Here is a 13130-nt window from a genome sequence, read left to right on the forward strand (position 1 = left end):
TGTGGATGACACAGTGTAGTTCGCTCACAATGTGAATTTTTCCCCTAGGGAGATAGCGGCAATTTTAGAACTCACTTTTGCATAAGGAGCTTGAAGGATAGAGTCTCTGGGAGTGAGCAACTACAGGCGAGAGGGTATGTGTCCATGAATCACTGCGTCCCGGAACCTCGTACAGAGAACTACGAATTTTCTTGCCCTTCTTCTATTCTTTAAAAATGTGTTTTTTCTCTTTGCTTACTAAATAATTCAATTTCATTCAGGGCAGGTGTCCATAGTAGGATGCAATGATCTGACTGTGCAGAGGGCTGGCTTGATGGCAGAACTGAAGCCNTAAGCGGTGAGGGGAATATTGGCACGCTGAGGAGAAAGCGTCTGGACTGGGGAGTGGGTCCACAAACCTGAGAGGTGAGGAGGGCAGCTGTGTCTGACAGCAGGCAGGTGAGGAGTCTGAACTCAAATAGGGTGAGGCAGGCACCCATGCTTGGGGGCACTTCTCACGGAAAGTCAGAACCCCAAACGAGTGAGCAGAGGGTCCTCAAGGAGGGCAGCATGGGATGATACCTTGGCATTTGGGAGAGGTGAGGATGGGGACCGTGCATAGTTTTGGCTCCAAATCAGGCTGAGATTCGGAGACTAAGCGGGATGACTGGACCTTTCTCACAGACCAGGCATGGGTTTCAGGAGCCAGGCGAGGCACAGGATGTGGCAGTNGAGAATACAAGCTGGAAACTCAGTGACTTTCAAGANAGAGAGAGAATCCTTGCTAGGATGTGGAGGAAATGGCCTGTCAGAACCCAGGCAGGTTAAAGAGAGTATCCATGCATAAGGCAGTGCTGGCACGGTTTCCAGAGACTGAGAAGGGTGAAGAGACTGTCCCTGCGTGGTGCCACAGTCTAGGGTGTGTACTAGGNGCCTTGGGGATGAAGAATGCTTCTGTCCATGGCAGGGACTTGAGTGTGGTGCTAGAGACTCAGGAAGACCAACTGGCAGCTCTTCAGAGATCACGAGTAGAAACTGGCACATGCTGGGTAAAGGAGGCTTGATTGTGGAGGGTGGCTCAGGGTGAGTGTCAGAATCTCAACTCAGTAGGGAGTTTGACTTCTCTAATGCCCTGGTTCCTCTTTTTCATTCCTTCCTGTTTTCTTCTCTCACCCACTGAGTTCTTGGTATAGCTGTAATTCTATGATTGGACNGAATGCATTTTCTGTCTGCGATACTCCCTTTGCAGGCCAGGGGAGTGCTGCAAGCTAAGGGCAGCTGTCTGTTACTGCCTCTCGTTCCTAGCTGGTATCAGGATTATTTGCTGTCATGTTTGTTTCTTGTTNAGGAGATATTTTAAAGACGGGATGACATACATCTTCTGAGGGCAGGGGAAACTTTCATCTCAACATGTTTTCAGAAAACATTTATGTTAACACGAACTTCAAAAATAAANTTGACTCCTCAGACATCGACACAGACTCTTGGCCAGGTAAGAAAACATTTTCTGCTGCTCCCAGTTAGTGATTNGGTAAAGGACAAAGACAGATGGTCTTAGATGCGGCCATGCCTGCAGGTCCCTGGAGCCTCAGCCAAGTGTGTTGTCTGTAGACAGACATGGAAGGTCATGGGATTGTACAATGGAGAAGAGAAAGTGTTGTCTTTACTTTTACCATCTAGAGAAAAATAACACCATACGAGTATATTGTATCGTTTCTACATGCAAATACACATAAATATGTGTACCATATTGTTTCAAAAGTTAGGCTACTGTATAATAATTCCCCACTCTCTATTTGGTAACATAGCATAGTTTGTTTGGTATCTAAGTGTTGGATAGCTTCTTTCACTCTTTTCATCCCAGTGATGGNGACTGAACGCAGGACCTTACACATGGTTGGAAAGTATTGTAACTCTTTTAGAAGTGGTGACTAAAAATGTAGCGATTTTTANCATAAAGGTATACAAAGGTTTACAAATACTTCTTGACTATCACATACTTTGCAGTTGGAAGTAAGTCGAAAAACTTTAAAAGTATATGATGAAATACTCTGCAGTCATTATAAAACTGATAAAGAAGACATGATGATATTAAAAAAAATGGTTGGATGTTTCATCCCATGTCTGTAGTAGCAAAACTCAGGAGGCTGAGACAGAGGATTGCTATAAGTTTGAGGCCAGCTTGGATTACATAATGAATTCAAGGTCTACCTTGGGAACATACCAAGGCTCTGTCTCAGAAATAATACAAAAATTATAAAGGAAAAAATTCATGATTTAATGAAAAAAAAGATAGCCATAAATCAGTATTTATGACGTGCCAATTGTGGAAAATATGAATTTATGTGTGAAAGTTTTAAATGTGTTGGAAAATGAATATCAAATATTGGCAACAATTATCCTCAATGTTAAGAATGAATTATTCTATATTTTGGAATGTTTCTAAAATTAACATGATTGTTTCATATTTACATTCTCTTATTATTTCAAACATCACATTATTAGTGTTTATCAGGCACAGCAACAGACTAGGAAAAAGAAGAGGAAATAACAGAACTCAAGAAATGAATTTTGTTTGCCTTTCAGCTCCCCAAAAGAAGAACACGTCTCAGAAAAGTTGTCACAAATTCTCTAAGGTCCTCTTTACCTCACTCATAATCTATTTCCTGCTGTTGACAATCTTATTCTCCAGTGCTCTGATCAGTAAGTACAAGTACNGAGGAACAAGTAAGCAAAGAGAGAAGAAGCTATTAGACAGACAGTTACCCAGAAACCTGGGAAAGAGACCTATTCTGGGGCGATAGAAAGTNTTGGAAATTTTGATCTGTCTCAGAATTACTGTCCTGTAAAAATGATGGAATCCATTCTGGCTAGAGAAACATGTCCTGGAGCATCTGCTAGATCTCAGTACCNAGGATGAATCTGTGTCTCCTCGGTAGCATTTAGAAGCCAGCCCAATTGGACACCCAGATGCTCATCTTTTGGAATGAGAAGGGGATAAGAAGTCATGGACCAGGCTCTTTTAGGGACAGTTCTCCAGTGGAACTCCTTCTAATTATATATATATTTTCTGTCCCAGTCTGTGTGAGACCTGAAAGCTATTTTTNAAAATGTATTTATTTATTTATTCAATTTATTTACATTCTAAATGTTGCCCACCTTCCAGAGTTCTTATCTTCCTCCCCTGTCCCCTTTGCCTCTGAGAGTGTACTCTGGGGGGATGAGGGGGAGGGAGTAGGGTGGATAGATGGGGGTGGGGTGGGGGAAGAAACATCCTCACCTATACACTTTTTTTTTGGCCTTTAAAGTTCTGTTTATTTAGCATAGGTACACGTAAAAGAGAAATCATCCCCAAAGCCCCCTATACCCTCCCTGGCCCTGCTCCCCAACCCACCCACTCCCACTTCCTGGTCCTGGCATTACCCTGTACTGGGGCATATGATATTCACAATACCAAGGGCCTCTCCTCCCATTGATGGCTGACTAGGCTACATTACTCTGCTACATATGCAACTAGAGACACAGCTCTGGGGNTACTGGTTAGTTCATATCGTTGTTTCTCTTATAGGGTTGCAGACCCCTTTACCTCCTTGGGTACTTTCTCTAGCTCCTTCATTAGGGGCCCTGTGTTCCATCCAGTAGATGACTGTGAGCATCCTCAGAGCTAAGGAAGGAAAGACCATCCAGAGACTGTCCCATCCGGGGATCCCATATACAACCACCAAACTCANACACTATTGCATATGCCAGAAAAATTTTGCTGACAGGACCCTGATATAGCTCTCTGTGTGAGTCTATGCCAATGCCAGAAAGGTAATTTAGAAAACAGTGGATTTCTCTGTAAATTAGCTTTCACATTCATCAAAAATTAAAAACTATAAACGTATTTTATGTAGGTATTATACTTAGCATTCAATAATTAGTAATATCCATTTACTATGTATTGGGCAGCATGTCAGAGAGTCCACATGCTGGCCCCCAGTCTCAAGAAGTTTTGAGAATGGTCAAGTGAACCAGTGCTTAAAAAAATCATATGGGTGATGCTATGCAGGTAAGAAGAAGTAAACCTCAGGGGCTAAGAAAATCCAGGAGGAGATGACATCTGGACCTGTGTGTGCTGGCATGGCTATAGACATATGTGAGCATGGAAGATGAAGAAATATCTTCAGTGCATTCTGAAATGTGTAGTGTTCCATGAAATGGCTGAGGGCAGACAAATTTGGACTCATATATAAAAAATAACACATAGCATAATACACTTATTTCCTCTCTGTAATTTATTTTTTTAGTAGCTGTTGCTGAGTCATTATCTATCTTCAAACTTCGTAGGCTAATTGAACTATTGATGTAATCCCTGCTCCCTGGTTTCACCAAGACTGTTCTGTCTTGGGAGATTCTCATGGTCCTAGGTGAACGTATGCATACTCATGGCGTTGTGTATCAGTTACAGGCAACCCAGCTCAGGTCAGGAGATAGAGAAATAAAACAGACTCAGTTTCTTGAGTATGGAAGTGCAGACATAGTCCAAATGGATGTGGGTCTAGGGAAGGTTGAAAAGTGTGACCACTTTCCCAATGTGCCACAGACATGGAGAACCACTGAAGAATTTGAAGTAGGAAATGATTAAAATTAAAATTGAGTTATAGAAGTGTGCTATCGCAGAGGCNTAAACATGAAGGGAAGGAGGAATTATAAGACTAATTGAGAATCCATTTGAGAAGTGATGGAGGTTTCATGTAAGGGCCATGCTAGTGATGCACAGGAGAGGAGGTAACTTCAGCCAAAAGTGGGTAAAGATTTGGTTTATATTGATAGCTTAGAACTAGGGGACACAAAGAAACAACACATAACTTTAATATTCTGATCTCATAAAGTCAACAGTCATGAAGTTATTTGAAGGGGAAGAAGATGAGCAGCAGGTTTGGGTTGAAATATGATGACTTAAGCTTTGTTTATGATCACCTCAATGCAGATTTAGTTGGACGCGTGTTAACATATTTTAGGAATGAGGAATAGATTTGAGAAGATTTTCACTTATATGTAGCAAATACCAAAACAGACAAACAACCAAACAATCCCCCAACTCCAAAACACCCCCCCCCCAATCCCCACTCCCCTAACCTCGAACCCTGCCAACTCAGGAAAACTCAATATCAGTAAGGAAGAGGAATTTGAAGGATAAAAGAAATATAGATTGGTGAGTAGGGAAGGAAACACGTAGGAAAGAGCACAGGAAGCAGTAGCAAGCAGCAGGCAAAACTGGAGCGAGCCACCATCCCTCAAAAGTGAAGCGGGGAAAGAACCAGGCTTGTGTAATTTGGGAAGTCCTTCAGGGAAAAAAGATCTGATTAGTTAGTGTACAGGAAGAGCCACTGAAAGTCCATTTCAAGACTAGTTTGGTAAATTAGCAAAAATAAAAGCCAGAATGTGGTGGGCAACTCAAGGAATGAGTGGGAGATAAAATTCAATTTCTCCAGGAATGTTGAGTCGGTTTCAGGTTAGGAACTCAGTGACAGCATGAGGACACTGAGAATGAAGAGCTAGCTGGGGTAGAGGGAGGGGAAGGAAAGAAGAGAATGCAAACAAAGTCCTTTCGATCACGGTCAGGTTCTTTTTATAACTCCCATTCTTAGGAAAACCAGAACTAGTCTCAGCTCCTTTCTCCCTCACCTTTTCTGGGCTATGCACATACTTGAAAGAAATTATCACCTAAGATTAGTCTTTCAGTGTGCCCTACATTAAATATTGATGAATATCCAGGATGAGGGATCTGTCCCTTCCTTTCTGTGGTCCAATAGGAGTAGGGTTAGATTGACTAAAGGGTGATGGGAATTTTTTTTGTGTGTGGTAGGGTCTCATGTAGCTCAGGCTAGGCATCAACTAACTAACCATTTAACTAACCAACCAACCAACCAACTAAGCTAATCAACCAACTAAACTAACTAAGCCAAGCAACCATCCAACCAAGCAAATAACTAACGGTACTAACTTGCATAGTAAAGGATGACCCAAAACTTATCTTTCTTCTAATTCCCAAGTGCTAGGACTGCAGCCACCACATTCATCTTATGTTGATGGGGAGTATTTCCTAGGCAGGCTCTAAACTACTCAGGTAATTGGACATTTATAGATTTTGTTTCTATAAAGTATGTAAGAAAGTAAAAAAGGAAGGAGTTGAGTCATAGTACTACCAGGAAAATGAATGGCTTTTATTGTGTTTTCCAGCTTTGTTTACAAAATATTCTCAGCTGCTTGGAGAGAAAACGATTATAAAAGAACTGAACTACACTGAATTGGAGTGTACAAAATGGGATTCACTCCTGGAAGGTAAAACTTAATGTGCCTAGAACCAACATTTCCAACTAGATTCTCAGCTAGATCCATCACACCCACTATGGGGAGATATATGACTTTATACCATGCACTCACTACCAGCTGCCTGTGGGGTGCTTTTTAGAGGTCTCCAATCAGGCATAATTGGGATGTGTGGCTGCCTAGTTTCAACAAAGAAAAAAGATTCAGGGAGGGTCGATATGGGATTGAGTTGAATTTTATTAACAACAGAAAGGAGCTCCTGGGAAATGAAGAAAATCTGGTGGTGTGAATGTGAGCAACTCAGGGAGTCATATTTAAGTGTGTGTTTAATATTTTTATTTTTAATGTAAAATGTTACATGCATGTGTCTCTCTGTGGGTTTGTGTGAGTGAAGTGCCTGTAGAGGCCAGAAGAGGGCATTGGATCCCCTGGAGCTGGAGTTATATGCAGTTGTGAGCCACTGTTNCTGGGTCTTGGGAACTGAACTCCAGTTCTCTGCAAGAGCAGCACGCACTTTCAATGTGTTAGTGTGCAGCTTAATTTTCTCAAGACTTAAACAAAGAACTTTTTTTTTTTTTTGCTAGTAAACAGAGCTGGAAAGGTGGACTTATGAAGGTGTGTATTGCTTAGGTTTAGGAGAGGGGAGTGTTTAAGGCTGTACATCACTTTGGCCTTGAGTAAACAGTTTTTCTACTGTCTTTGGCCCTAAATAGGCACAGTTTATTGTCTTTGGCAAGATACCTTTGCAAAACACCTATTTACTTAGGACATTTAAGCTTGCCTGGGGTTCCTGCCTTTGTAAGCAGATCCCACTCTTCACTCAGCTGTCTCCTTTGCAGCACAGAAGCCCTCATTCCTACTCAGGGAGTCTGTCCTATGCCTACATCTTGAAATATTCTCCTTATTTTTTTTTCCTGTATCAACTTCAGGGTTTCAGGTCTCATAAGTAAGGTGTTTANTCCATTGAGACTCTATTTGAGAGTCAGTTTTATACAGAATGGCTAGGTATCCAGCTTCATTTTTCATGTTAGCACCTTGTTTTTTGAGTACAATTTGTTGAAGAGGCTGTCTGCCTCTGATACGTATTTTTTGTCAAGAACTCAGGTGGTTGTAGCTGTGCTGATTTATACTTGTGCTTCCCATTTCTGTCCATCAATCGACCCGTGTGCTTTTGGGCTGGTACCATGCTCTAGAGTCTAGCTTGAAGTCAAGGATGGTGGCACCTCCAAACGTTATTCTGTTTTCCTCAGGATTGCTCTGGCTGTCTTTTATGCTTCTGTATGAATTTTGATACTCTTTGAGATTCATTTATCTTATGAAGAATGTTGAAATTTTGATGGGAATCACATTGATCTACTGACATTTGGGATCTTTGTGAGAGATTACTTTTCTATTTCATTTCAGTTTGTCCCCTTTAAGGGCTCACAGATATCTCTGTTGCCTAAGGAGGATGCAATTAATATCACAGAATACTTAAAATGTATTTTTCAGATATTACATTTCTATTCAGCTCTTTATGTTTTTATTTGTCCATGGTTTATATATATTTTTAAAACTTACTTCCAGAATCTTAATATTTTCTTCTTGAGACATCTATCATGGATAAAGCTTTTCAGATTAACCTATACTTTTGTTATCTTGCTTGTTAGGATATATTGACTACCATTTTTATCATCACTAATTAAAAATACATGTCTGATAACTGAAAATTTTCTGCCTTGGTTGTTGACATTTATTCTTTTTGTACATATATGTGTATATATTTAGGTAATATAAGAGCTCTCTGGTTCTTGCTATGATGAGTTCTATTCTTTGCAGACTGAGATTGTTTAGCATTATATCCCCAGAGTCTGGGTGTTCTTTACAGTCTGTTTTTCTGGCTTTTTCTGATACCACCCCAGTAGGACAGAGAGCCCTGACATTAGTGATAGTGGAGGTAGACTTGGGTTTCTTTGCACCTGAGGAGTGAGGGGCTCCTGCTGCATCTTGGAGAAGCTGGAAGTTCCAGCTTCCACATGGTGTCTACATACAAATAACTTTAAAATGACTTTATTACATTGCATTTACATTTTCTTCTTTCTCCAAAGACAAAGTCTGGAGCTGTTGCCCAAAGGATTGGAAGCCGTTTGGTTCCTACTGCTACTTCACTTCAACTGACTTGGTGGCATCTTGGAACGAGAGTAAGGAGAACTGCTTCCACATGGGTGCTCATCTGGTGGTGATCCACAGTCAGGACGAGCAGGTACATCCTGGGAGAGAGCGGAGTCTGNGCTCAGCAGGCTGTCTGCCAGTTTCTACTAAGAGGGAGTTTTGTTGATGTGGGTGTTGGTGCTGTGGCAGAAGGCTTTCCAGCAGATAGGCAAGAATGGTTGCCTTAACCCTTGCCTTGTACATCTTGGTATCACTTCAGTGGAACTAAACACCAAGGAACCGTGGCATCAAAAATGCAACACACTAGGCTGGAGGAAACGATGAAATGTTTCTGCTCAAAACATCAGTTTGTCGTTTCCACACTCTAGTGTTTCCTGTAGTAGTACAACTGACTAACAGAGAAGGGCACAGGGAAACAGGACCAAATTGGGATGGTCATGGCCAGCCTTGAGAAACAAAATAGATGAAGTGTGAATGGAGAATGATTAAATGTGCAAAATTCTCTCATGCACAACTGTCAAAAATGGTGTTGGTGAAGAAAAGAGGGAAAGCCAGTTTGAGATGGGGATTCATTATGATCATGGTCTGAAATTGTTTCTAAAGTCGTGAAAACATGAGTGATGACTTTGACTGTTTCCTGATCATCTGAGAAGAAGTGCACCCTGGGGGTTGGGGTGAGGAGATGTGTACTCCTGGGGGAGAGGGGAGAAAACAAGCACTCCTGGGGGTTTCTTCTATTCCTTGATCCTTGGTTTTCTAATCTTGGTGTGACCAGAAAACAATCAGTCACAATATCACAGCATACCTCTAAAATCTAAAATTTGAAATATATTTAAAAGCCTAGAGAGATGAAGTAGGATTTGATTATTGTGTATTTGTATATGTGCACCATATTGAACCCTATAATTTTGTATCATTAAAATCATTTTTAAAAGATCTTATAAAAAATTCTATAACAGAAAAGAGTTATTCAATCGAGGCTGAAGGCTGTATCTTTCTTTCCTCTTAGGATTTCATCACCGGGATCCTGGACATTGGTACTGCTTATTTTATAGGACTTTCAAATCCAGGTCATCAACAATGGCAATGGATTGATCAGACACCGTACGATGATAATACCACGTGAGTGTAGACTTACAAGAGGAGTTCTAGGTCCTGTATCATGAGGAGAATTTAGGGTGTTCCAGCTGTCAGTTATGAAGCTAAAATAGCTGCCTCCTGGTGAAACAGCTGGGGATGGAGTTCCTTTTACTCTCCCATGTACTCATAACAGGAGTCCTATGGGTCACACATTACTGCTATTCTTAGTAGAGATGAGGAAACTGAGTTTGAAGAGTGTAGAATAGAAAATACCCAACCAAGGTCTTTACCCATAGATGTATTTTATTATGGTTTCAGTTTCTCATCTATATCTTTAAAAATAGGATTTAATTCATTTTTATTTGTGTATATATATGTGTGTATTTCTGTGAGTTTCTGCCACATGTATTTGAGTGTCCACAGAACTCAAGCGGTTGTTGGGTCGAGTGGAACTGGGGTGGTTTGACCTTACCAATGTGGGTGCTGGGAATAGAACTCTCACATTTTCTCTCGAAAATTAGCAAGCATTCTTAATGTCTGAGCCATGCCCCCAGCCATAATTTATATCTTTATAAGATAAATTCATGACAATATTCTAACTATTTCTCATAAACCATGAGCCCTCAATCTGATATTGTTGTGTTTCCATATTTACATGACCGTTTATAAGCTCTTAATTTATTACTATGTTGCCAAATCCTTTCTAATGTCTGTTGTAGGAAACATGTAGTGATAGGATTGTCACTCCCAGTTTTCAGAGAAGAAAACTTGGAATCCAGGTTACTAAATTATTAGTCCTAGATGACAGAAAAAAGTAGGCTATCTAGATATTTTAACTTGATCTTCAGTCTCTAAAATAATTCCATTGTAAAATGAAAACAAGGGTTATTAAAACATGAAAATAAGAGGAGACCTTTTCACCATGTAAATAATCACTATGGGTTGATTGTCCCCTGGTACCTAGACCTAGGGATGGGGAAATAGTATCCTTTGTGATGTGTCCTGGGAGAAGGGTTAAGTAACAAGCTAAGAGAACATTGAGTGCTGTGATCTCCATAAATTCCAACCTTATTCTCAGGCTTGCTTCCTCTTTTCAAGCATTAGTGTAGAAAACACCCTGATGCTCTTTCCTCTCTTTCAGATTCTGGCACAAAGGTGAGCCCAGCAGTGACAATGAACAGTGTGTTATAATAAATCATCGTCAGAGTACTGGATGGGGCTGGAGTGATATCCCTTGCAGTGATAAACAGAACTCAGTTTGTCATGTGAAAAAAATATACTTATGAATCACACATTCTCCATGGCCACGGGATTGCATTGTTATCCACCATTATGCAGACACTTGGAAAGTTCTTCATGTGGAACAGAGGTCCACAGAATTTTAGGTAGGCAGCCAATGGTTTTACATATGATAATACTGGTACATATGTAAACTTACTTGGTCATTGTCATTCTCTTATATAATGAGAATTTTCCATGTACCAGAGGCTATATAGGAGACTCTGTGCATATGTGGAAGCAACAAACATCTCTGCCCATTCTTAGATTCCCAAAGTCTTATTCCTTTTACCCATCTCTCTCTCTCTCTCCCTCTCTCTCTCTCTCTCTCTCTCTCTCTCTCTCTCTCTCTCTCCCTCTCTCTCTCTCTCTCTCTCTCTGGCTTTGGTTTTATTGATGTATAGTTAACAAATAAATCATGTATACTTGTGTTAGTTACACTGTTTTGACTTGATGTGGAAATACATTGTGGAGAGGCTACCACAATTAGATTGACAACACCTGCTACTACCTACCACAGTTGTGTGTGTGTGTGTGTGTGTGTGTGGTTTTAGAATATTTAAGATCTTCTTACATAAGTCCTGACACACAGGGTGATATTGTTGGCTATTGTCACTTTGACCCTCAGTAATTATTCCTGTTTTCTTTGGCAGTTTGTGCCCTCTTCCATCAGCATTTTCTCATGTGTCCCAATACCTGCACTATCAGGAACCATACCCAAACTTTGTCCCCATGGCTAGTGTGTCATGTTCTATGGGTGTTGTGTGGCTCTAATGGCTGGCTGATCTTGGACTGGGTGAATTACATTAACAGCAAGTTTAAGGAGACATAACCTTCTCCTAGACCCTCCAGTGATTCTTGTTGTCCCACCTTGGTGCCTGCTGCATTAGGAACAGCCTTGTCCCTGTGAATGGATGTTGAGGAGACCAATATGTTCCATGGGAACCTTTATGCTGTTCAACATGCTAGAAGCCCTTTAAACTTCGTATCATNAATATTTTAAAACAGAAATTGACTGAATGGTATCAATACTCATAAAACTACCCCATCCATATTTAACGGTTGTTAACATTTTGATAATTTGTGTATGTATATACATATGTGTGAACAGATATATTCATTTGCTAGGACATTTGAGAGTTAGTTTGCTACATAACAGTTCAGTCAACATTTTAGTACCAAATACAATTATCACTCTTAGAAAACTTGATAACTTTTTTTCTGAAATTATATGTGACCTCNTACATATCTCCTCAGGTGCTCCCAAATATTTCTTTGGCTGTTCTAGTATGCTATGACCAAAAGTATATTATTTACTACTTAAAGTTAATCTCAAATTCAGGCCATGCCTCCACAAGACTGTCCTCAGTTCAGACTCAAGTCAAAAGTTCAGTAGGTTCCAAGGATGCCTTTACTTCTAATCTACTCTGCAGATTTTGAGAATTCCATNATACCTGAGGATGTATAAGTTGCTACAATGACTCTCTGAACTAATGATTATGCTCTACCAGGGTNACAGTTTTATTATACCAAAACATACAAATCAGAACTAAAGGGAGAGACATATAAGGTGAGGTCTAGGAGGGTTCCCAAAATAGGGAACTTCCATTGATCTCATATATGTATTTCCTAGAATGTTAAGGAATGACAATATATAGAAGAGGCCCACTAGGGGTGGCCTCTGATGCTCACAGATTCATAGGGGTTCATCATATAGGCATGAGCAGCTGATTGATCATGAGAGTGAGCTCAGTTTTCAGCATCATTTCACTTCCAGCGTGAACATCTCATGGTGCAAAGGCACAACATTTTTAAACACATGGTCAGTGTTTCTGAAATGGTGAGCTCCTAACATGAATCACTGTGTTAGCAGGCACTATTAGATAACTGAGAGGCATAAAGCTTCATGGTCTACCATGATAAAACAGACTTTCCAATAGCTCCAGGAATCCTAAAGAATTAGAGAGGCAACCTCCCATGACTTNGGTAAAAGTCCGGAAAGAATCTTTGACAGCCCAGATGTCATATGATAAAAATNNAGCAGTAACTGAACAGGGAAATGTGCACCATTACCTTCACAGGAACTCCCAGAGTGCTTCAGGATAGAGCCCATGGTGCACATGACAACCTTCCCACACTTAATCCATATAGTACTAGTTTCCTTTAATATCAGAAAGAAATATAGGACAAGTTTCACTATTTTATGCTTGTGTTGAAATGGTTCCTCTCTGCTCATGGTATTAATGTTCCATTTTGAAATCCAATAACAAGACAGCTATTGAGTACACAATGTAAAGGGATTTAGTGTGGTTGCTATGATGGTTCCC

At 40.4% G+C, this 13130-nt stretch overlaps 1 protein-coding gene across 1 annotated transcript; it reads left to right on the forward strand.

Moving 5' to 3' along the window:
- Positions 1–1295: 1295 nt before the first annotated feature.
- LOC110296941 (C-type lectin domain family 4 member A-like) lies at positions 1296–11030 on the forward strand. The gene is made up of 6 exons (XM_021165748.2): positions 1296–1471; positions 2566–2682; positions 6205–6306; positions 8382–8536; positions 9455–9567; positions 10667–11030. Exons 1-6 carry the CDS (start codon positions 1390–1392, stop codon positions 10809–10811), a joined length of 714 nt encoding a protein of 237 aa, XP_021021407.1. The 5' UTR covers positions 1296–1389; the 3' UTR covers positions 10812–11030.
- Positions 11031–13130: the final 2100 nt, after the last annotated feature.

Source organism: Mus caroli, chromosome 6 (genome assembly GCF_900094665.2).
Source record: "Mus caroli chromosome 6, CAROLI_EIJ_v1.1, whole genome shotgun sequence".
Lineage (NCBI taxonomy): Eukaryota > Metazoa > Chordata > Mammalia > Rodentia > Muridae > Mus > Mus caroli.